Below are 24,378 nucleotides of genomic sequence, written 5' to 3' on the forward strand. Positions count from 1 at the left end.
GACTTTGATATTAGGAGTCATATTTTTATTACGTAGGTCCTGCCTACGAATCGCATGCAACCACTTTTTACGGAAAGCATCTTGCTTAGAAAATTGATGGTATGAATTCGGTCGACCTTGATTTTGGGGGTATTGGGACACAGCAATAGTCAGGCATCACAATTTTCTTGCCGTCTTTGTTGTCGTAACGATATATTAAATTTTTAACTTCAGCATTTAACTAGGTAACTTCCATTAAAAACACATATAAACAAATGACGATCGAAAAGCGCATACCGGGTACTACACGTGAGACATCTATCGGTAGTGTTTCAGTCACTGCCTGCGACCAAGGCATAACGTTGCCCAGCATGTATCTGGCAGCACTGTCCTACTTATTCTCTTTGGCACTGTCCTAAAGAATTCATTATTCTTATGTTGTTATGCCTGTATTATCTTAACATTTGCATTCACTACCAAATGCACGGAGTTGAGTGATCTTTATTAGGTTGAAAGCACGTAAAATAAGTTATTTAAACCTTGTCGTTAATAATAATTAATATGGTAGTGACTGCAGATATATCTTTGCCCCCGGACGAAGACTTAACAGTAGAAGAATTGAACATAACTGGAGCAGCGCTACGCGCTGGAGCTTTCCATGTTGGAAAATATTGCGAAAACCAGAATAATGTAAGATATATCTTCACTTACTGTTGCATTAATTTAATTACGTGTATTAGTAGGATATAATTTAAGTAGGTGGCGGAGTTTTAGACTATGTATCATTATGCGGAAGCTTGTACAAGGTTAGGGTATACTGAACAAGCTGCGCTTGGTACGTATCCAAAGGTCGAAGAGTGCGTGGTATTAAATACAAATTGCACGGCTATGGGTGTTGACCTCTATTTTTTAAATTTAAAATACGAACAACGCGTAAAATATTTGGCAATGATCATTTTATTGGAATAGTTGCCAAGAAGTGATCCTTGACTGTATTTGGTAAAAGTTGCTGAAGAGATTGTTCTACAATCATCTGGTTATTCAGTCCCTTGCACCTGTATGTTGAATTTAATGATTTGAGCCTATTATAATCGGCGTAACTTTAGATATCATTTTGCATTATTACTGTATGCAGATCAATGATTGATTGATTGGTCTTCGGCAGAGGTCTTTTTTCATGTCATACCTACGTTTTCTTTATGGCCTTTTATTCATATTGGCATTTAGTTTGTAAATGAATTAATTTTCTGCCTGTCACTGGCTTCATCTTCACTGTGCCTGTTAGGTATAATTAATGAAAAAGACGTTGGAAAATCAAAACAAAAGCTATATCATTTTCTTGGCGTGCTTTTCAATGAAGAATTTGGAAATTAGGCAGTAATTTTTACTCTACAGTAATGTAGCAACTGAAAGAACCTAGTTTCTTTTTCTTTTTTTGCTTTACGTCGCACCGACACAGATAGGTCTTATGGCGACGATAGGATAGGAAAGGGCTAGGAATTGGAAAGAAGCGGCCGTGGTCTTAATCAAGGTACAGCCCCGGCATTTGCCTGGTGTGAAAATTGGAAACCACGGAAAACCATCTTCAGGGCTGCCGACAGTGGGGCTCGAACCCACTATCTCCCGATTACTGGATACTGGCCGCACTTCACACGTTGAGTGCCGAGCCGATTGTAGCACACTATTCCACTGGTGCCAGGCATGTTTTTGAATTGCATTCCGCTGGTGCCAAAGCAATTGTACGCGTTGTAGACTGTTTATATAATCTTGGGATGTATTTATATGATGTACTAAGTAAATTTTATCTCACCATACCATGGTCATCCGTGACGCTATATGGTGTCACATCAATTTTTAGGAAAGATAAAATATAGCGTGACGCCATATGGTGTCACAGAATTTTTTGACATGGAATGTTCAATACGAATTTCCAATACGGGATATTTATTTCCTAATTCAAATTAACGCAATATTTATGAAAACCTAGTAAAATGCAAAACAAGTACTTATATTACATTACATATTGTTGTGAACAGTTTTCTGATAACTCTAAACAATGAAAATATGCGTCTCGGCATGCCCGAGTTCTTGTTACTCGTTGTAATTTTTCAAACCTTATTGGCATCGTTGTTCAAACATCGTCCTTTTGTACACTTGTTTCATGTGCTGTTCTCATATTTACGTTTTGCACATCTGATCGGGAAGTTAAGGGGAACGCGCTAACTACACGCTACCTGGCTACTGGCGCAGCTCGACGCAGCCCGGTTGGTTCACGTCCGCTGCTTCGCTCCTCCCTACCTCTCCGCCACACCCCGATACTCCCGCGGCACTTTTAATTTTATGACTTTATTTGCTCAATTTTGGGTTTAAACTTGCGCTGGGTACATGCAGTTTTCACCTTGGCATTCCACTGCCTCCCACGAATATTCCTACCAAATTTCAACCGAATCCGAGTGTAACACATGTATGTGTTCCCTCGTAAGATTATTACCAATATCTTCCATTTTTTAATATTTTTGCACAACTATATAAACTGAGTGATAATACGTACGTAAACGTGGAATAAACAAAGCCTGGCGCGCTTTCACCTGTGACAATGACCACTGGCCAGTCAGTGGCTTCGGAAGAATACTGTGGCGCCACATGGTGGCATACAGTAAAAATACATAGCTGGAATAGACCCTGAAGTTCGCCCTTCACGTAGTTCCAATTTTACACGCAATAGATGTCACAGCTGATTATCTACGGCGCATCGGCTGAAACTCAACTGTGCCGCCATATGGCGTCACGCCAACTCTGATTTCAAGAACGGTGTGCCGCCATATGGCGTCACGCCAACTCTGATTTCAAGAACGGTGTGCCGCCACGTGGCACCCAACGTGTTAAGCGACTGCAGCTATCGAGCTCGGTGAACCTAGTTTCAGACCCTAGTTGTAGCCTATGCAAGGTAATCACTGGACTTATGAAGGCGCGCAGTTTTAAAACCTGCTCATTGACAGGAAACGTGTTAATACAGTATCGCAGTAAGTGGAGAGAACATTATATGGTGTCCTCAAGCTGAAAAGTGGGATGAAATTTGCCAGACTACTTTCCTGGTGAGAAGTCCATTGGAAGCTGCATATGTATGAAGTAAAACTATTAGCATTAAGTTATGTTTTGGTAAGATGGCAACAGATGGAGACATTATCCACACATCAGTCTTCAAGCAAGTAAATAGAAGTTGTTACCGGTACAAATAGCTTTTGTGGCTTTACAGACTTTGGAGGAAAGATGATTAAGATCACTGTTAGAGAATTGTTAAGGTGAAGATGTAATAGACAGGTATATATTGTGTATTAAGTCTCTTTGAAACTCTATAACTTTATTCTTGTGTATTTGCAATCAGTTGGGGCCAGGGTTGCCTACTGGGTATCATATAATTGTATGGGCTCAGAGCTAACTTACCTTGTGCTGGCATTTTGATTTGACACCATTACCATCTCAGCATCACTCTGGAGTTGGAGTGGAGGGAAACTGCAGCTAAGGTGGTCTAAAATGGAATTTTAAACTTAGTTCTGAGGCTTAGTGCACACCATTCCAGTCCCTAGTGGTCAATAAGGGGAAAAAAGTGGCTTTTATAAATAATGCTATTGGTTTTACTGTACGCCCTACTAACTACTTTTATGATTTCCGGAGATGCTGAGGTGCCGGGATTTTGTCTCTGCGGAGTTCTTTTAGATGCCAGTAAATCCACTGACACAAGACTGGTGTATTTGAGCACCTTCAAATTTCACCGACTAAGCCAACATCCGAGCTACTCAGCCTGGCAGTTGCGATTTTTAGACTAGTAGTAAGTTGTCAGGACCTTATTCTCAGTACTGTATAAAAAATTGAGAAATACCAACAATGTCAAATATACAGCTATATTTATGTATGGTATTGTAGATTTAGAAAAAGCAATTGACACAAAGTGAAACATGGGAAGAGAGTAACAAGGAGGTTGGTTTTGACAGGCAATAATTACCATGTAGGATATTTTGAGAGTTGATAATAAAATGAGTGACAGGAATAAAAAGGCTGAGGTTCTGATCCTGAGTCGAGATTTATTTTAAAAAATCACATGGGGTCAGAAAGGGTATCTGGCCTTAACTGTCCAAAACCAAAATGAGCCTGGATAGTTTCTTTGATCCCAGAAATACCTGAGATAAGCTGAAGAAAATTTGTCCAGTTCTTTGTTTGAATGGTCAACAGACATGCCTTTAGTTCAGAGAAATCATCATCATCAATGTCCCACTCCAGTCACCCGGGTGTGGTTAACAAGCCTACTCCACTCCTTTATCCTTCCACTTTTCCTGCTCCATTACTTCTGCCACATCCAATCCAGCTTCTCTAATATCCTTCAAAATCTGATCCATCCACCTTCTTCTTGGTCTTCCAACTGGCCTTTTTCCCTTAACTTCTCTTTCCAGTTCCCTTCTCCCTACCTGTTCCTTTCCCATTCTTTTTACATGTCCAAACCATCTCAGTCTTGCTTTCTGTATCTTCTGTACTAAAGGTTCTGCTATATATTTAACTCCTCTGATTTTAATATTTTGAATTCTATCTCTTCTTGTCTTTTTAACCGATGTTCTTAAAAATTTCATTTCTACTGCTTGGATCTTACTATCTTGTCTCTTATTAGTTACTAGCGTTTCAGTCCGTATGTTACAATTGGAATGAAATACTGTTTATATAATGTTAATTTTGTTTTCTTGGATACTTTGTCATCCCATAAAAAATGCCGGGCTGAGTGGCTCAGACGGTTAAGGCGCTGGCCTTCTGACTCCAACGTGGCAGGTTCGATCCTGGCTCAGTCCGGTGGTATTTGAAGGTGCTCAAATACGTCAGCCTCGTGTCGGTAGATTTACTGGTGCGTAAAAGAACTCTTGCGGGACTAAATTCCGGCACCTCGGCGTCTCCGAAGACCGAAAAGTAGTTAGTGGTACGTAAAGCAAATAACATTATTATTATTACTACATCCCATAAAAGCTCTCAGACTTGTTGATAAAATGTTGTACATTTACTTAATCTGTTATTAATTTCAGGGTTGATTTCCTTACCATACTTCCATTAATAATGCTACCCAGATATGTAAACTGTTCTACATTCTCTAACTGTTCTCCGTCTATGTTCACTTGGCTTCTCTTTTATTCCTTTCCACAGTGCATGACTGCAGTTTTTTTTTTTTTTAATTTTATTTTATAACTAATTATCATTCCAAACTCCATCAGATTTTCATTCCAAATGTCCAGTCTCCTTAGTATTATCCGCACACTTTATCTTGGTGTATTTGTGTACGGGGGTGAGGAGTAACGAGGGAGCTGTCCCGGTATCGATATTGCTGCCTGGTGCTGCCAACTTAATGAAAATGAAATCTGAATTGAATCGAGAATATGACCGATCGATATGAAATTTCTATACCGTTATCATCTTAAGCCAACAACTATATCACATACATATTATATAACATGATAAAACATTTCTCGATGCGAATCTTGTTCCGAGCATGAATTCTATACTTTGGCTTTGTTGTGTAAACAACAGTACTAGTACGTAAAGTGTACACCAGATGTCGCACGACGACGCTTAAGCGATTCGTAGTTTGTGTTTCAAAGGTTGCCAGTACGAATCTCGAAGATCGCCGAGGTCGACCGATTCAGCACTAGGGTGTAAATGCACCAAGATAAAGTGTGCGGATAATACTTTTCTCCCTTTTCCCAAATCACCACATCATCTGCAAATTCAGTTCATCACTACTGATGCTCTGTTTTACTCATTTTATGATTTCATCCATCACTATAATAAACAATAATGGCGACAGTGCACTTCCTTGCTTGAGACACGTTTTTGTATAAAATGTTTCAGAGTCACCACTCCCCATTTGTACACTGCTTTTACTCTCATGATACAACATTTTTAATCTTGTTAATTAACCCTTTGAGCGCCACGTGCTATTACGGTTTTCCTACCGCTGAGCGCAAGGTCAGTTCCGTTTTCTGCAAGCTTTTGTTTGATCACTTACAGTTCAGCTGTTACTGTAGGTAGAAACTTGAAATTTTCGTTATTCGTTTACTAATATGATTGCCTATACGAATAAAGCCTTACTCAGTTCATTTATGACCATTAGTAAACATTTGGCAGCCAAAACCAAAAAAATATTAATTAAAAATAAAACAAAAGTTTAGCAATAAAATGTAGGTAGAACAAAATTTTTTTATACATCGCGAACATATTTATTGAATAGTACAACCTATTATGAAGCTATATTGAAAATTTTGTTTTGTGCCTAAAATAAATCTGTAGTAAAAATAATTATTTTATAAATACAAATGAGCCAAAAATACAAGTCTAAATACACTCATTTTGTTTATATATCATTACTTACTAAATTTGGCACAAATGTCTTTTGCAGAACACTTACATAACATACTACAAATAATAATAATAATAATAATAATAATAATAAAATTCAGTACAAGTATATTTTCCAAGACCTCTCAAACACACTTATGTTTTGTCAAGCACAATGGCTATATAATCATTTTTACAGCAATAAATTAACAAGTAAAAGATCAAGAGCAACTACACACAGATTGGACAAGTTGCACAGCCACACAAGTAAAGCACACCAATAAATATGCCTGCTGATTAGACTAATATACTGAAAGAATGGCCTTGAAAATGAATGAGGCTGTTTATTGCAAAAATAGTAAGTCTTTAACTAACTATATTGGGAAATTCTGAAAGGAAATGACTGTTATTTTTAATAATAAAAAATAAATTCTGAACATCTTTTTGAAAAGACATTGGCGCTTAGAAGGTTAATGATTTTGGTACATTCCTTTTCAGTAGGCATTCTCATACATGTTTTCTCTTAAGTGTATCATAAGCTTTTTCCAAATCCAAAAATACGAATATGATTTCCTTGTTCCTTTCCAGATGTTTTTCCATTATCGTTCGCACTGTAAATATAAAGTCTATTGTTGATCTATTTGGTCTAAAGCCATATTGTTCTTCCTCTGTGTTTCTATTATATCCCTCAGTCTTTAGTCTCTGACTTTCATTATTTTTACCCCGTGTGATACAGTGGTACAATGCTTCCTTCTTGCCAATCTTCAGGTATCCTTTCATCCTTCCATATGGCACTGAGGGCTCTGTGTAGCCACTGTAGTCCAATGCTTCCTGCTGCCTTAATCATATCAGCATTGAATTCGTCTTTTCCACTTGCTTTACCTTTGGTCATTGTCTTCACTGACCTTTTGGTTGCTTTACGTCGCACCGACACAGATAGGTCTTATGGCGACGATGGGTCGGGGAAGGGCTAGGAGTGGGAAGGAAGCGGTCGTGGCCTTAATTAAGGTACAGCCCCAGCATTTGCCTGGTGTGAAAATGGGAAACCACGGAAAACCATTTTCAGGGCTCCCGACAGTGGGGTTCGAATCTGCTATCTCCCGAATACCAGATACTTGGCCGCACTTAAGCGACTGCAGCTATCGAGCTCGGTCACTGATCTTTCAGCTTCCAACCTTATTGGATTCTCTTCCTTTTCTCCATCTATTATTTCCATTTTCTTATCTCCTTCCTCCTAGCAGTCATCCTCATTATAAAGTTTTCAAAATACTGTGCCATCACCTTCTGAAGACCCTTTTCATCCTGTACTATGGATCCATCTTCTGTATAGTAGTTTCTGATTTCCTCGACTATCTCGCTCAATTTTGTTGGTAAACTCTCCCTAACATTTCTCCTTTTCTTCCTTGATACTCCTCTTTACTTGTAGTTTCAATCTTTTGTATTCCACATATAATCTTTCTATCTTATTCTCATCCTCTGATACATTTTTTGCTTTTCCTTATCCATTTCTTTCTTCACCTTGTTCCTTTTATTTTTTTTTTATTTTGTCTGTCCATCACCGTGTCTTCTTTCCCTTAACATTTGCATCACCGTGTCTTCTTTCCCTTAACATTTGCTTTTGTTTTCCCACATACCTCAATTGCTGCTTCCACAAATGTCTGTCATTGTCCCACTCTTCGTCTCCACTTCGTATTTCTGTGTTAGGCAACTTCCTTTTTATACAACCTTGGAATGCAGTTCTTTTATCCTCCTCCTCCAATTCCCAAATCCTGATCTTTGGTTTCTTCTTCAATACAATTTTAGGGATTTTACTTGTTTTAATTCCACAATCAATAATCTATGATCACCTGCCATACTTCCACTGGGAATTGTCTTCGTATTCATGACGTATCTTCTCCATTCTCGGTCTGTTATTATAAAATCAATGAGTGTTCCATACTGTCCATCCCAAGTATATCGGCTGATCTTATGGCTAGTCCATGGATTGGTTTGATGCAAGCTCCATGCCACCCTATCCTGTGCTAACCTTTTCATTTTCACTTAACTACTGCATCCTACATCTGCTCTAATCTGCTTGGCATATTCATACCTTGGTCTACCCCTACCATTCTTACCACCTACACTTCCTTCAAAAACCAACTGAACAAGTCCTGGGTGTCTTAACCCTTTCAGTCCCAATGTTGCTTTAGGTTAACATGATATTCAGTACACACATGCACTAAGCTTATTACTTCCCCCTAAGTCCCAATGTTGCTGTGAATTAACTACAGGTATAAGCTTCCATAATCAGTCAAGAGATGGCAGAAAAGTTGAATATAATTTATCTTAGATAAAAAAGTTGACAGAGGTGCACTCCATGGTCAGTGAGGATGATGTCTTGGTGTTTACTTTCTGCATTTTATAAGTGAGAGTGTATTGAATTAGGAGTGTATTTATTTTGTTTTGTGTAGAAACCTTTCAAAATACCGTGTGTATCACATATACTTAAATTTAGCAATATCATTTTGTTATAAATATATCTGAAGTTGTTGTTAATCTAAAGCAACATTGGAACTCAAGGGGTAAACTGTGTTATCATATCCTAACCTCAAAACAATAATGAGCAATATGAAGCGTTTTGGTAGGGCACTGAAAGAGACAGAAATAGAGGATATTCTCGAGAAGCTTGTTGACGGGACAATATCTGACTTCGAAGATAAGTGATTCAAGTGATGAATTTTGTAACTATATAGGCCTATATATAAATAGTGTATTATGAACATCATACTCGCCTTGATTTAATCATTTGTTCTGTAGGTCAGAGATGCAAATCCAGATTACGGAGAACAATGTGCTGGTGGAAGTTTAGACAACAGCATAAATGAACATGTCCCAGAAAAGAAAAAACATCCCAAGTATCGTTTTGAATTTTGAATTTTATACCGGGAAGGGTAGTTGCAAAGATGTGGGTCTAGGTTTTTCTGGCGACATTGTAATGGCTCTCACAAGTGAACTTCCTGATCATAAAAATTTTAAAGTTTACTTTGACAATTGGTTTTCCTCCCTACAGTTAGCTATTGCCCCGAAAGAAAGGGGTATTCTTTGTGTTGGTACCATCCTGAATGACAGAATGGGGAAATGTCCGCTTATGGCTGAAAATGACCTAAAGAAGAAAGGAAGAGACACATATGACTACAGAGTGGAAGAGGAACACAACATTGCCCTCATTCTGTGGTTCAATAGGAAGGCAATCAATTTCATTTCTACATATATCGGTGTAGACCCAGAAGATAAATGCCAACGATGGAGCCAGTCGGAAAAGAAAACTGTGGGAATAGAGTGTCCCCAAGTTGTGAAAGAATAACAATAATAATGTTATTTGCTTTACGTCCCACTAACTACTCTTTTACGGTTTTCGGAGACGCCGAGGTGCCAGAATTTTGTCCTGCAGGAGTTCTTTTATGTGCCAGTAAATCTACCGACACAAGGCTGACGTATTTGAGCACCTTCAAATACCACCGGACTGAGCCAGGATCGAACCTGCCAAGTTGGGGTCAGAAGGCCAGCGCCTCAACCGTCTGGGCTACTCAGTCCGGCGGTGAAAGAATATAATCAGTTCATGGGGGTAGTAGATATAGCAGATATGCTGCTTGAGCTATACAAAATAGACATTAGATCGGTCAATTGGTATATGAGAATTGTGTTTTGGTGTATTAGTGTTGCAGTAGTCATGGTTGGCTACTGTACGGTAAACATTAAAAAAAAGGACCAAGGAGAAAAATGCATGTATTTCCTTGTACAATTTCAGTTAGAAATATCTCAAGCATTGACTAGAGCAGGGAAAGTTCTGAATCGAAAGCGTGGCTGACCAAGTGACAGTCCAATTCCAGAACCCAGTCGAGAAAAGTTTGCTCCAAGACCAGTCGATGATGTAAGGTATGATGCATATCCACACTTGGCTCAGTAAGAAAAAAAGGAAAGGCTGATGTAAATGTTGTCCTAGTGGAATCACCCAGCTGACCTGCTCTAAATGTAGTGTTAATTTGTGCTTGACAGGAGCTAAGAACTACTTCTTCGAATTTCATAACAAGTAATTGAAGAAACATTTGAAGCATAATTTACTGTTCTATTTACCTTTGTAGAATTATATTGTGAGAAAATGTTAGAAATAGCTTATTTTGTTTGCTAGATGTAATTTTGTGTACAGAAGAACACCATGTAAATAGCTCTGTGAAATATATATGTCGCATTCGAATGTTACCACAGAGTCCCAATGTTAACCTAGAGCAACATGCTGGATTTTCTAAATTTATTTGGGAAATTTTGAAAATTGTTATTAAACATGATCACTGTGTTCTAAAACAACTATTCTAAACAAGAAAAAAGTTTCTCCCAAAAATAATAAGTTGGGACTGAAAGGGTTAAGATGTGTCCTATTATTCTCTCTCTCTCGTCAAATTTAGCCAAATCATCTCCTCTCGCCATCTCTTCATTTGCGATTCGATCTATCCATCTCACCTTCAGCATTCTTCTGTAACACCACATTTCAAAAGCTTCTACACTCTTTCTGAGCTAGTTATCATCCATGTTTCACTTCCATACAATGCCACGCTCCACACGAAAGTCTTCAAAAACATCTTTCTAATTCCTATATCACTGTTTGAAGTGAGCAAATTTCTTTTCTTAAGAAAACTCTTCCTTGCTTGTGCTAATCTGCATTTTATGTCCTCCTTACTTCTGCCATCATTAGTTATTTTACTACCCAAGTAACAATATTCATCTACTTCCTTTAAGACTTTATTTCCTAATTTAATATTTCCTGCATCACCTGCCTTCGTTCGACTGCACTCCTTTACTTTTGTTTTGGACTTATTTATTTTCATCTTGTACTCCTTACCCAAGACGTTGTCCATACCATTCAGCAGCTTCTCTAGGTCTTCTGCAGCCTCGGATAAAATAACAATATCATCAGCAAATCTCAAGGTATTGATTTCCTCTCCTTGGATTGTGATTTCCTTTCCAAATTCCTCTTCGATTTCCTTTACTGCCTGTTCTACGTAAACACTGAAAAGGAGGGGGACAAACTGCAGCCTTGCCTCACCCCTTTCTGGATTGCTGCTTCTTTTTCAAAGCCCTCGATTCTTATCACTGCAGACTGATTTTTATACAGATTGTAGATAATTCTTCGTTCTCGGTATCTGATCCCAATCACCTTTAGAATCTTAAATAGCTTGGTCCAATCAACATTATCGAATGCCTTTTCTAGATCTACGAATGCCATGTACGTGTGCTTGTCCGTCTTGATTCAATCCTCTAAGATCAGGCGTGAAGTCAGGATTGCTTCTCGTGTTCCTACATTTCTTCTGGAGCCAAATTGATCTTCTCCCAACTCAGCTTCAACTCGTTTTTCCATTCTTCTGTAAATAATACGTGTTAAAATTTTGCAGGCATGAGATACTAAACCAATGGTTTTCACACCTGTCAGCACCGTCTTTCTTGCGAATAGGTATAACAACATTCTGCCGAAAATCGGAGGGGACTTCTCCTGTCTCGTACATCTTACACACTTAAAATAGAATAACCTTGCCATGCTGCTTTCTCCTAAGGCAGTCAGTAATTCAGAGGGAATGTCATCAATTCCAGGTGCCTTGTTCCTGTTTAGGTCGCTCACAGCTCTGTCAAACTCTGACCTCAAAATTGGGTCTCCCATTTCATCAGCATCAACAGCCTCTTCTTGTTCCAGAACCAAATTATCTACATCTTCACCTTGATACAATTGCTGGATATGTTCCTGCCATCTTTCTGCTTTTCCTTCTTTCCCTATAAGTGGCTTTCCATCTGAGCTCTTAATATTCATACACCTAGATTTCCTTTCTCCAAAGGTTTTCTTGATTTTTCCTGTATGCAGCATCTACCTTTCCTAGGACCATACAACCTTCGACATCCTTGCACTTCTCGTTCAGCCAGTCTTCCTTAGCTACCTTGCACTTTCTATCCACTTCATTCTTTAATCGCCTGTATTCTCTTCTGCCCTCTTCATTTCTAGCATTCTTGTATTTTTGTCGTTCATAAATCAGGTCTAGTATCTCCTGAGTTATCAACCCATTTCTTAGTTGATCTTTTCTTCCTTCCTATCATTTCTTCAGCAGCCCTACTGACTTCATTTTTCATGATTATCCACTCTTCCTCTATTGTGTTTCCTTCAGCCTTTTCATTTATTCCTTTTGCAACATGTTCCTTGAAACAATCCCTCACACTCTTTTCTTTCAAATTGTCTAGATCCCATCTTTTTGCATTCTTTCCTTTCTTCAATTTCTTCAGCTTCAGATGGTATTTCATGACCAACAAGTTGTAGTCAGAGTCCACGTCTGCTCCTGGGAAAGTTTTGCAATCTAACACCTGGTTTCTGAATCTTTGCCTGATCATAAAGAAGTCTATTTGATACCTTCCAGTGTCTCCAGGTCTTGTCCATGTATAAAGCCGTTGTTTGTGGTGTTTGAACCAAGCATTGGCAAGGACTAAATTATGATCAGTACAGAATTCAACCAGCCGACTTCATCTTTCGTTCCTTTGTCCCAATCCGAATTCTCCTACTGTATTACCTTCTCTTCCTTGGCCTACCACTGAATTCCAGTCTCCCATCACAATTAGATTCTCGTCACCTTTTACATATATAAGCAAATTATCACTAATTTATTCTATTGTACCACCTATTCAATACAGGCCACGTGCTACGTGGGTAAAATTTACATAATACTATGTACACTTATTAGGAACATGTTTCGCCCCTTGTTAAGGGTGTCATCAGCCTGTAGGTAACCTTAAGGTCAAAAGTCAGAATCCTTAACCAATCATACAAGGAATACACTGAAAATATGTTACACTTTAAAAACATCTTAAGTTAACACGCTACAGTTATAATAAAGAAAAATGCCTATTACAAACTAAGAGTATTGAGAACAAATATACAAGGAATACACTGAAAATGTTACACTTTAAAAACATCTTATGTTAACATGCTACAATTATAATATAGAAAAATGCCTATTACAAAGTAAGAGTATTGAGGATAAATAGTGTCTGTATTGTATTAAATCTTCTATCTCTTCATATGTTCTTTCAATTTCCTCATCGTCCGCTTAGCAAGTAGGCATATAGACCTGCACTATTGTGGTGGGCATTGGTTTGGCGTCTATCTTGATGATAATTCTTTCACTGTGCTGGTCATAGTAGCTTCACCTGCTGACCTATTTTCTTATTCATTATTAAACCAACTCCTGCATTTCCCCTGTTTGATTTTGTGTTGATAATTCGGTAGTCGCCTGACCAAAAATCCTGTTCTTCCTGCCAACGTACTTCACTTATACTCACTACATCTAACTTTAGTCTATCCATCTCCCTTTTCAGATTCTCTAATCTACCATGAGTCGAACTTCTAACATTCCACGCTCCGACTCGCAGAATGTCGGTATCCATCTTCCTGATGATCGCACCCTCTTGTGTAGTCCCGACCCGGAGATCCGAATGGGGGACTAGTTTACCTCCGGAATATTTTACCCAGGAGGGAGCCATCAGTACATCATTCATACAGAGAGAGCTGCATATCCTCGGGAGTTAGTTACGGCTGTAGTTTCCCGTTGCTTTCAGCTGTGTAGCAGTATCAACACAGCTAAGACATGTTGAGTATTATTACGAGGCCATATCACTCAATCATCCAGACTTGCAACTTCCGAAAGGCTGCCATCCCCCTTTCGATGAACCATTCCTTAGTCTGGTCCCTCAACAGATACCCATCTGATATGGTTGCACCTGCGGCTCGGTTATCTGCTTCATTGGGACACGCAAGCCTCCCCACTGTGGCAAGGTCACATGGTTCGCAGGGGAGGATATTAATATTATTAGTTAATATTATTGGTTTCTTACTAATATTAGTGAAAGATGTTTTATGAAACAAGGCCCAGGAGCCTTTCTGGGTTTTAGCTGATTAAGTGCTTTGGTGAAGTCTCTGTATGTAGGTGGAATTGCCAGGCATGGTTGTTGGTGCTACTGAGGGACATTACGAAGAAAGTCCTCAGCGATATTGGAGACACAATTTAGAAGCACAGAGAAATGTTCCTTCCAACGCTCTGAAATTCCTCCATTATCAGTTAAAATGATGGCGTTGTCAGCAGTCTTCAGTGACCCCAATGAAGATCGAATTGGACCATATATCTCTCCTTTATGCCAGCATAGAAGTTTTGCAGGTCACAGGCATCGGATAGTCTTTGCAGTTCTTCAGCTTTTTGTTGCCACCAGTTATTGATTTCCCTAATTTGTGCCTGACATTTTTGTTTTAAGTTCCAAGAAATGTGATTTCTGCACATTGGAAGACGGATCTTGAAGATAGGATGGATGGGCTTCCCGTTTGGCATTGATCAGACATTTAATTTCATTATTTTCATCAACTGTACAAAACCTATCTTGTACCAGTTCTAACATACAGACTGGAAGCAGCAACATTGACTAGATCTGCACAGTCGCCTACAGGCCAGTGAAATGAACTTTTTCGGTCATGTCTCCAAAAGACAAGGAGAGAGAAAATAAGAAATGAAAGTATTCGGTAACAACTTGGATTGGACAGAACCCTGTTGGAAACCATAGATTTAAGCAGATTATGATGTTATGGACATATGAGAAGAATGGCTCCGATTACGACCATACTATGAAAGGAATGTTGTTGGTAAGAGGCCCAGAGGGAGGCCTCATGATAGTTGGGAAAAACAAAATTTCTAAGACCTTGCAAAACGTGATGTAAATTGGCAGCAAAAGGTAGAACATCAGCTGTGGATGGACAGGACGAACTGGAAGAGGCTTCTAAACACCCGCACCCGGTTTGCTGGAGTCCAAAATAGGTGATGAGGATGATGATTTTCTTCAAACCACTCTTGTCGTTTTTCACTCACAAAACCAATTGTTTCCTCAGCTGACTCAGTGATGACCTTCTGAAGCGTGGCCATTCCTCATTTGTACTATCACTGCTGACTGGATGACTAGCCAGTTTGTTTGAGATTGCATTTCTGTAATCTGTAGCAATGGATTCAATTTGAAATTTAGAAGTATCAAATTTCTTTCGGGCAGGTTGTGGATGGATCTTTTTGGTTTGCGACAGATTGAGATTCTCAGCCGTCAAAAAAGGAGCTTATGATCTGGTCAGCAGTCGTCGACATTTCTTGCAGTCCTTGTAACGACGACATCTTTTTAATCATATTGCCTAGTGATGATATAATCAACGATGTGCCAGTGCTTTGAGCGAGGATGCATCCGAGTGGTCTTGTAGCGATTAGAGAGTTGGTGTTCAGCACACAAACCAAGGAGCAGTCGACCATCACATCACATTGCCCCATAATTGGTGATTTTTACCAACTCTGGCGTTGAAATCGCCAAGTAGGTTTTTTTCTTTACAATTGGCTTTACATCGCACTGACACAGATAGGTCGTATGGTGACGATGGGATAGGAAAGGCCTAGGATTGGGAAGGAACCGGCCGTGGCCTTAATTAAGTTACAGCCCCAGCATTTGTCTGGTGTGAAAATGGGCAACCACGGAAAACCATTTTCAGGGCTGCCGACAGTGGGGTTTGAGCCCACTATCTCCCGGATGCAAACTCTCAGCTGTGTGACCCTAACCACACGGCCAACTCGCCCGGTGCCGCCAAGTAGTAAGAGTTTGTCTCTTGGTTGTACTTTGGTGATGGTAGTGCTCAGAAGGTTGTAGAATTAGTCTTTAGATTCCACATCAGCATCCAAGGTGGGAGCATACGTGGAGATGTCATGGATTTGGCTCCAGAGAGTGGGATTCGGAGAGTTTTGGAAAATTCTTTCGCTGACAACAGTTGTTAGCTGATAATTATTCACCATTGTGGTCTTCACAGAGAATCCAACACCATGAATGCAGTGTTCTCCCTCATCTTTTCCCTTCCAGAAGATTGTGTAGCCTGAGCTGAACTCTGGAAGTTTACCTCCGCTGGACAGTCTGGTTTCACGTAAGGCAGCAATATCAATGATTCATCTAAGCTTATGTGTGGCAAGCACTGTTCTTTTCTCAGGTGTGTTATTGTCTTTCAAATCGAGTAGGGTTCGAACATTTCAGGTTTCTATAATCAAAATTTTGATAATCTTTGTTTTTCGACCGCATAAGGGGTGACCCACTGGGTGCGGCCTCCCAGCCAGCTGAGAGTATGACTACCAGTGTTTAGCCCATATTTTCTAGGGCCTTCCCCATTCAGGGTGGGCAGCGCTGATCCTAAACAGGCTGCCCAAACACAGATGCAGGACTGAATTCCTGAGTAGTCAAGGGGTGTTCCACGTCACGTTCAGTTTTCTAGTCTTATTGCTAGCATGTGCATATTGACTAGCTCGAACTCTTATGGTATCAAGATTGTATCTCTCCTATGGAATTCACAAACATTGGTGTCCACATCATACGTAAACCTTAGTCTGTATTGCTGTTATGTGCCTTTTGACTGGTTCAACTTGTACACGCGATGATTCAACGAACCTTATTTTAACTTTGGTTTGAAGGAATTCCAATCTCACAACTTTTAATTTAATCTACGCTTCACGCATTGATGTAAATTTTAATTCCACAATGCCTATTGTCATACTTTAACAACACCATGAATGTTTTTAATTTACAGATTGTCTACTGTTAATGCATTTCACAATAAATACTTGTTTTTATTTTGCACATAATTTGTTACAATGTCAAGTCTATTGTTTATATTGTGTTGATATCACTCTTTTTTTTTTATCACAACATGGTTACTCTTTGATATGAGGATACTATGTTGATCATTTCTAAACTCAGGGGCCTGACCTAGTGTTTGTGCATTAATGGCTGATGATGATCCATATGCCAAACAAAACATGTCCCATTATTTAAGATACTTCATGATTGTACTATAATCCAATGAGTATATTGTAATGTATTGAATAGGTGGTCGTAAATAAAATTTTATAATTTTAATACATACATGTCCCATTAAGATACTTCATTATTATACTATAATCCAGTGAGTATATTGTAATATGTTTAATAGGTAGTTGTAAATAAAATTCTATAATTTTAATTTATCAACTTCACCGAGCTTGATAGCTGCAGTCGCTTAAGTGCGGCCAGTATTCGGGAGATAGTAGGTTCGAACCCCACTGTTGACAGCCCTGAAAATGGCTTTCCGTGGTTTCCCATTTTCACACCAGGCAAATGCTGGGGCTGTACCTTAATTAAGGCCATGGCCGATTCCTTCCCACTCGTAGCCCTTTCCTGCTCCATCGTCGCCATAAGACATATCTGTGTCGGTGCGACGTAAAGCAACTAGCAAAAAAATAATGTATCAACTTCAATATGGTTCCATTATGAGATTAATTACATGTAAGTGGTATGTTCAGAGCTGTCAGTGGAGAGATGGTGTGGAATGACATTAGTAGACAAATAAGTTTGAGCAGTGTTTTTAAAAGTAAGAGAGACCGCGATATGATAAAGTTGGAATTCAAGAGAACAAATTGGGGTAAATATTAGTTTATAGGTTAGGGAGTTAGGGATTGGAATAATTTACCAAGGGAGATGTTCAATAAATTTCCAAATTCTTTGCAATCATTTAAGAAAAGGCTAGGAAAACAGATAGAGAATCTGCCACCTTAGCGACTGCCCTAAATGCAGATCGTTGGTTGGTTGGTTGGCTGTACAAGACGTTAAGAGTCCTTTCTTTTACCAGTATCATCACTCTTTGAAAGGAAACACAACTCTGCCCTTCTCCAGTCATGGGGCTGAATGTCTTAGTGTTAAAATCACTTGCAGGATCAGTAAAAGCTCGGTCAATATGACTTGCCTACACATAAAAGCTTAAGAGATAATTAAACTCCTCGGCTGGTACGTTTGATTGAATATACAACTATTCCTATCTAACCGATTCACACATGGTACATTTTGTATACAAACTTCTGTGATTAAACAGGCCAATTCTTGCTTAAAACATGCATTCGCACTAAGCCGACGACCAATGATAATAGCTTCTATCCTATATTGGTAAGACCTGTTTCCTCGAAAATGGTGAGAATAGAGACATTGCCCTGCCACTTGATGATCATGATGGAATTGTTTCTGTTGACAGACGCTGCTTGATGGACTGTACTTTGGCTGTCTGTGTTCTGTTAACTGTCAATGTTAGGGAAAAGAGTTCATTCACCATTTCGTAACAAATTTAGTTGGCATATAAAAGATCTCCAGTGACAGATTCTCTGTGTTCAGTGAACAGTATTAGCAATAAAAATCTCCCATAGATTTCCAGTTTCTCTGCCATCTGGTAGAGTAAAACAGACCATCAAAATAGAAATGCAGGCAGCCTAAATAGCATTTAATCAGTAGGTAAGATCATATGATGATTATTATTGTTATTATTATTAATATTATTATTATTGGTTTCAGGAATTTATGTTATGTCGAAAAGAACTTGATGATCCCAGGAAGTGTATCAATGAGGGAAAAGATGTTACTAGCTGTGCACTAGAGTTCTTCCGCAAAGTGAAGTCGTCTTGCTACGATGAGTTCACTCAATATGCCAATTGTCTAGATAAGTCAAGCAGTCTTTTTGAGTTCCAACAGTGAGTACAATGTTTAATCTTCTTCAACTATATCTTCTAACATTATTTTCTTTGTCTTCATTAACTTATATCTTCGAAGAATGTTGAAAATTTAATTTGCTAGCTTTTTCTGTCGGTAAAGAAATTGCAAGCACTTTCTGGGATGAAAAACATTATTTTCTAAAATGCCTGTTCTGTGATTGTTTGCATTATTGTCCAATATTGAGAGAAAATTGTTGAAACTTTCTCTTGATCACTGTTAAAGTGTAGTGCAGTGAAACAAACAATACTTAAATTACAACACATGAACACAGGTTACCATAAATTCAGGGCATGCTGCAAGAATTTGTTTTCCTGTCAGATGATCCACCTACAGTACCCTATATGTTGCCGTCATCAACCTTACATGTTTTAATGACGTATTTTGATGTTCAGAGCATGTTTGTAATTTCAAGAGTATTTGTTTTGCTGCATCCTGTGCAATAGTCATCTTTATAAATATTATATAATTAAAAATTCCTGAATTGTTTGAAAGTTCACAGTTGATCCAAGTAGTAAGTTAGAGCTACAGGAATGAATTTGCAACAGTTAAAAAATTTACTTCAGTTGTTCATATAATTAACCTTCTTATAACTGATATCAGTGTACAAGAATTTCTAGAACTGTGAAAATGTTATGCTAAAAGAACAAATATTTGACTTCTTAATGTGGGGGCAATGTAGGCTGACAGATTGGTTAAAGAATGCCAAGCTCTCATTTGAGTTCTTCATAATTATGATCTCCTGACAGTTTATAAATTTGGATAAAATAGATATTACAGTATTTATATTCCTCTTATAATTTAGGCTGACTTTGGGCCAAATTAATTCTATTTCAGCTTCTTCAGAGCTTTGATTCATTCCTTTCTTTCACTCAGTATCCTTCCTTCCATCCATGATGGTTGAGTCCAGGATCTAATCTTTTCTTGGAAACTGTTGATATTCATGATTCTAGACTTGTAGATTTCCCTGTTGCATATTTCTGTTCTTTATATTCCAATTTCTTCTAGGTCCGTTTCACCTGATGCCAGCATACCGGGGAGAACCTCCCTATCCTGGGTCCATGTTCCAACTTGACCAATCCTGATTTTGTCAAGTTCATTCATCTGCATATAAGGCTTCCAGACAGATTACAGATAGTCAGTGTCTCAGTTCTGCACTGATTGAGATCATCTCCTCGGTGTAGATGTTCATGGTTAGTTTATACACTAGGGTCATCTTGTTGATCCTCAATGACAGGTTTTGTTCCCTATCCATTCTCCCAGTATTTAAATATCTCTGGATTCTTCTCCTACCTGGGTGCCATTTCGATGTTGGCTGTGTACTGTTATGAATATTTCTGACATATTTACTTGTGTAATTTTCCTGCCATGATAATGTAAATGGTTTCCAGCATCAATGAGTTTTCTGTTATTTTCTTGCAAAAAGCACAATTGTGAAAAGGTTAAGGCTGCAGCTAGACAGGCATATTTTAAATGTAATTCATTGAATAACGCAATAAGTATGGGTAGAAATATAGAAAGGGACACACAAGAATTATAACATAAAATGTTATTTTAAATGCTGCTATTCTCACCTGAAAATGATTGTGGAAGAGGAATGTTCAATACGCTAGCCAGGAACCACCCCACCCGCCCCTAGAAGTACATTTGCTGTTATAACCAAAAATACTGTTTTAGACGCCATACTCCATTGCTTATAACGGTGATTGGTTCACGTATGGAAGAGGATGACGTCATTGACACCTAGGAGGAGGCCAAGATTGTGTTACCAACCATTGCAGAAGAAAAAAATTATGAAGCGGCCAGGGAAGTTTGAAATGGCCTCGGCGCGAGATATAAAGATCATTTATTAGCTTTAAGGTATTTTTGCACCTCGAGGCCAATCTCTGAAATGAGAACAGTGGCTCCCTTCGAGAACCACACTCCCTTTGTGAGGCTCTTAACTATGGCCGCGGCGCATACTGTCCGCACAGCAAGAAAAAAGTCATATAAGGGATTCTAAAATGCAAGAAATACAGTTGGCAGCATTGTCGTTCCTCTCGGCGCTCCATCTAAGCACTTCTAGTGCGACAGTAAACTCGCGTGCGCCACCTGGTGGTGGCTCGTGTTACTAATCCTTGCGTGTCTCTTTCTATAGTTGTGCCTAAGGATGCACAAAGTGGCATGGAATATGACTTGGTTAGACACTACGGAAGTTATCGCAAAATATTGATGTACAAAGCCATTCTCAAGGTCGAAACGCAGATGAATGAATCACGAGCCATAATCCTCCATTAAAAGGGGCAATTTCTAGTGTACATTAAGTAATATATTTTACGAGCGACTGGGTCAGCTGCCAATTATTTTATGTATCTACCCTTTCTCTTGTCCTTTCAGTTCCCGATATCATCTGACAGCCAATAACAAAACAATTGCTCTTCATTCTATGTTTAATTCTCACATTACTGTTCAAAGAACTTAATTTCTTCAAAAATACTGGACTGTCTACACCAAGGCCCTAGAACAAAGGCAATTTATTAAAAATATACAGTAAAACCTCTTTCGAAGTCGTTGGGACTCAAAAATCGGTGTTCAAATTAACCGCCAATTCAGAAGTGCCAACCCTTGCCGCGTTACAAAATATTCTAAGGCCTATTACTGCATGCAGTTAACCTTGATTCACAGTTTAAAACTTCCAAATGCCATGGAATAAAAGAGCTATTTCCAAAATGCTCCCAAGAAAGTGCATTTAGAGTATTCAGATAATGCACTTGAATGACTCACTGACAAACATAACCTCTTGCAACGAAAGAAAAAAATACGATTCAAAGACGAGGAGAAATCTACGCTGGCTCCCATGTGCGAGTGTTTTTTGTTTATTCATTGGATTACTGTACTGTATGCATTTTAGATGCCCTGTACTTGCACAGAAAGTACCTGATGCGCTTAAAACATCGTGGAACTTTCCTATGACGAGGGAAGAAAGTCTCTCGCTTCCTTCTGCATGACAACATAATACAGTCACTCTATCCTTGTACGATTTCCCACCATGGCACTTCTCCCGTACCGTACTTCAAAAATGTAATCACTTGCCACATCACAAAGTATTCTACGACCCATCAATGCATGCAGTCACCTTGATTCACAGTTTAATCTTTTCAAATGCCATGGAAAAAAACTATTTCCAAAATGTATCCAACAAGGTGCATTTAGAATGTTCAAATAATGCACTTGGATAAATCATTGACAAACATAACCTCACGCAACGAAAGAAAAAAATAAATCACATGATTCAAAGACGAGGATAAACTATGCTGGTTCTCGTGTGCAAATGCATTCTTTTTCTTTTTTTGATGACTGTACTCTTTACATTTTTAGATGCATTGTACTTTCACGGAAAATGACCGATGCCCTTAAAACATTGTGGCTTATCGAACTTTCCTATGACGAGGGGATACAGTTTCTTGCTTCCATGTGCATTGCAACACAGTACAATGAGCCCCACCCTTGTATGATTGCCCGGCTGGCACATTCTCCCTTAAAACCATGAGACTGTTTGGGCTCGGCATTAAAAGAAAGCAATGAGATTTCATCGACAATGACAATATTGTTCGGTGCCTATAAATTGATTATATGAGCCACGCTTTCTCGTCAACTGTCGGCATCGCCAGTGTTCGCGGATTCTGTTTCTCCGCACATTGCCTGCTGCGTGATATTACGGCGTTCCTTAAAACATTGTATAAAAAGAATTCCGATTTCACTAGAACTTAGCTGTTATGAAGCACACTGTAGACACACTGAAGTGTGTGAAAGTGTAGAAAGCTACCCTTGCGTTCCGAAAGACGCGTTCCATCATGACACGGATAAAATTTGAATTTAAATTACTCTGTAACATACTATTGTTTTAAAATGTAAAGGCAGTTTTGAATTAAAAGTCTGAATTTCGGTAATGGGACCGACATTGTACTGCGAATTACGAATTATCTGTATTTCGAATTAAACAATTTAAATAACATGCATAACCGTATATCATGTTTCCGGGAATGAGAGCTACTTCGAATTAGGCGGGGTTTTGAATTAACCGATTTCGAATTATTGAGGTTCTACTGTATTGTGTAGTCGGCATGTTCCTAAACCTGCATAATTTAATGCATAGACAAGTGCATTATTAACATATTGTCTAGGCAGGGTGAACAGAATAAATTGTTATTTGCATTTTCCTGAAAACTGCTACGTTCAACAACTGGCTAGTCATAGTCCTATTGTTTCAACAGCCGGTCATCAGTTTGTGTTGCGACTATAATTACCAATACACGGCGACATCATTGATGTCCATCTGAATAGTCTTAAGGTCTTGAAATCCATCAATAAGAACTGCAATAGAAGTGAAGAATACCAACTTCAGTATGGCAGGGAGGACGATACTAGGCCTAAGTCAACTCTGCCACACATTGGTTCATCGCTGCCATCTGGATTTTAGCTTTCTCGTAAAACCTGGTCTTCTTTTAACAGGATACGATTGGGCAAAGGTAACTGTGCAGATTTTTCACTACAAATATAAAGAATGTCTAAATCTTAACTGCATTGTGGTGCCTCTAAGCAGACTATCCAGCATCGCACAGTATTGATGTACAAAGCCATTCTCAAGGTCGAAACGCAGATGAATGAATCACTAGCCATAATCCTCCATTAAAAGAGGCAACTTCTAGTGTAACATATTTTACAAGCGACCGGGTAAGATTTCCGTAAGATGGTGGGTTCCAGGACAGTGCGATGAACACATCTCTCTTCTAAAAGTATTTTCAAGTAAGGTTTCCATAAATTCTGATTCCTACTAATGTTACTAAGGTTACCTATTTCCAAGTAAGATTTCCATAAATTTTAATTCATACTAAGGTTACCCAGCAAGACCCAGTTCCTAAAAGAAAGTACAGTGGCGACATCAGTGATTTTGATACTGTATAGGCTTTTGGGCTTATATCGTGTCAAGAAAATAAGGTGAAATTCTTTACGTTTCGCAGAGAACTGTGCCCTGCGTCGTCAGAAGAAATTCTCGACTATCCACAGCACTGTGCCATGTCCTGGGAGCCATCTGGTGGCGAATGAACGTACCATTTCCACTTCTATTATAACGTTTAAATTTAAAGAGTATTTGTAGAAGTCTTTCTTGTGGACAGTCAAGATTTTCTTCTGATGACGCAGAACACAGTTCTCTGCGAAACATAAAGAATTTCACCTTATTTTCTTGACACGGCATAAGCCCAAAAGCCTAAGCAGTATCATGTCTATAAGTACGGGCCGTGAAAGCATCAATGACATCAGTAATTTTGCTGATGTGTTTCCAGAAACAGTTAGTTTGCATAAACAACCTGGACATAGAGATATAATTTGTTTTCCAAAATGATGTACGTATGT

The 24,378-nt window shown here is 38.8% G+C and overlaps 1 protein-coding gene across 1 annotated transcript in view; it reads left to right on the forward strand.

Moving 5' to 3' along the window:
* The first annotated feature begins 409 nt into the window (after positions 1–409).
* The window catches only part of ND-19 (NADH dehydrogenase [ubiquinone] 1 alpha subcomplex subunit 8), a 62,742-nt gene continuing 38,773 nt past the window's right edge, over positions 410–24,378 (forward strand). The window contains exons 1-2 of the mRNA XM_067147545.2: positions 410–669; positions 18,790–18,965. Coding sequence (XP_067003646.1) covers positions 541–669; positions 18,790–18,965 — 305 coding nt within the window. The 5' untranslated portion in view covers positions 410–540. The remainder of the gene's footprint in view (positions 670–18,789; positions 18,966–24,378) is intronic.

Source organism: Anabrus simplex, chromosome 5 (assembly GCF_040414725.1).
Source record: "Anabrus simplex isolate iqAnaSimp1 chromosome 5, ASM4041472v1, whole genome shotgun sequence".
Classification (NCBI taxonomy): domain Eukaryota; kingdom Metazoa; phylum Arthropoda; class Insecta; order Orthoptera; family Tettigoniidae; genus Anabrus; species Anabrus simplex.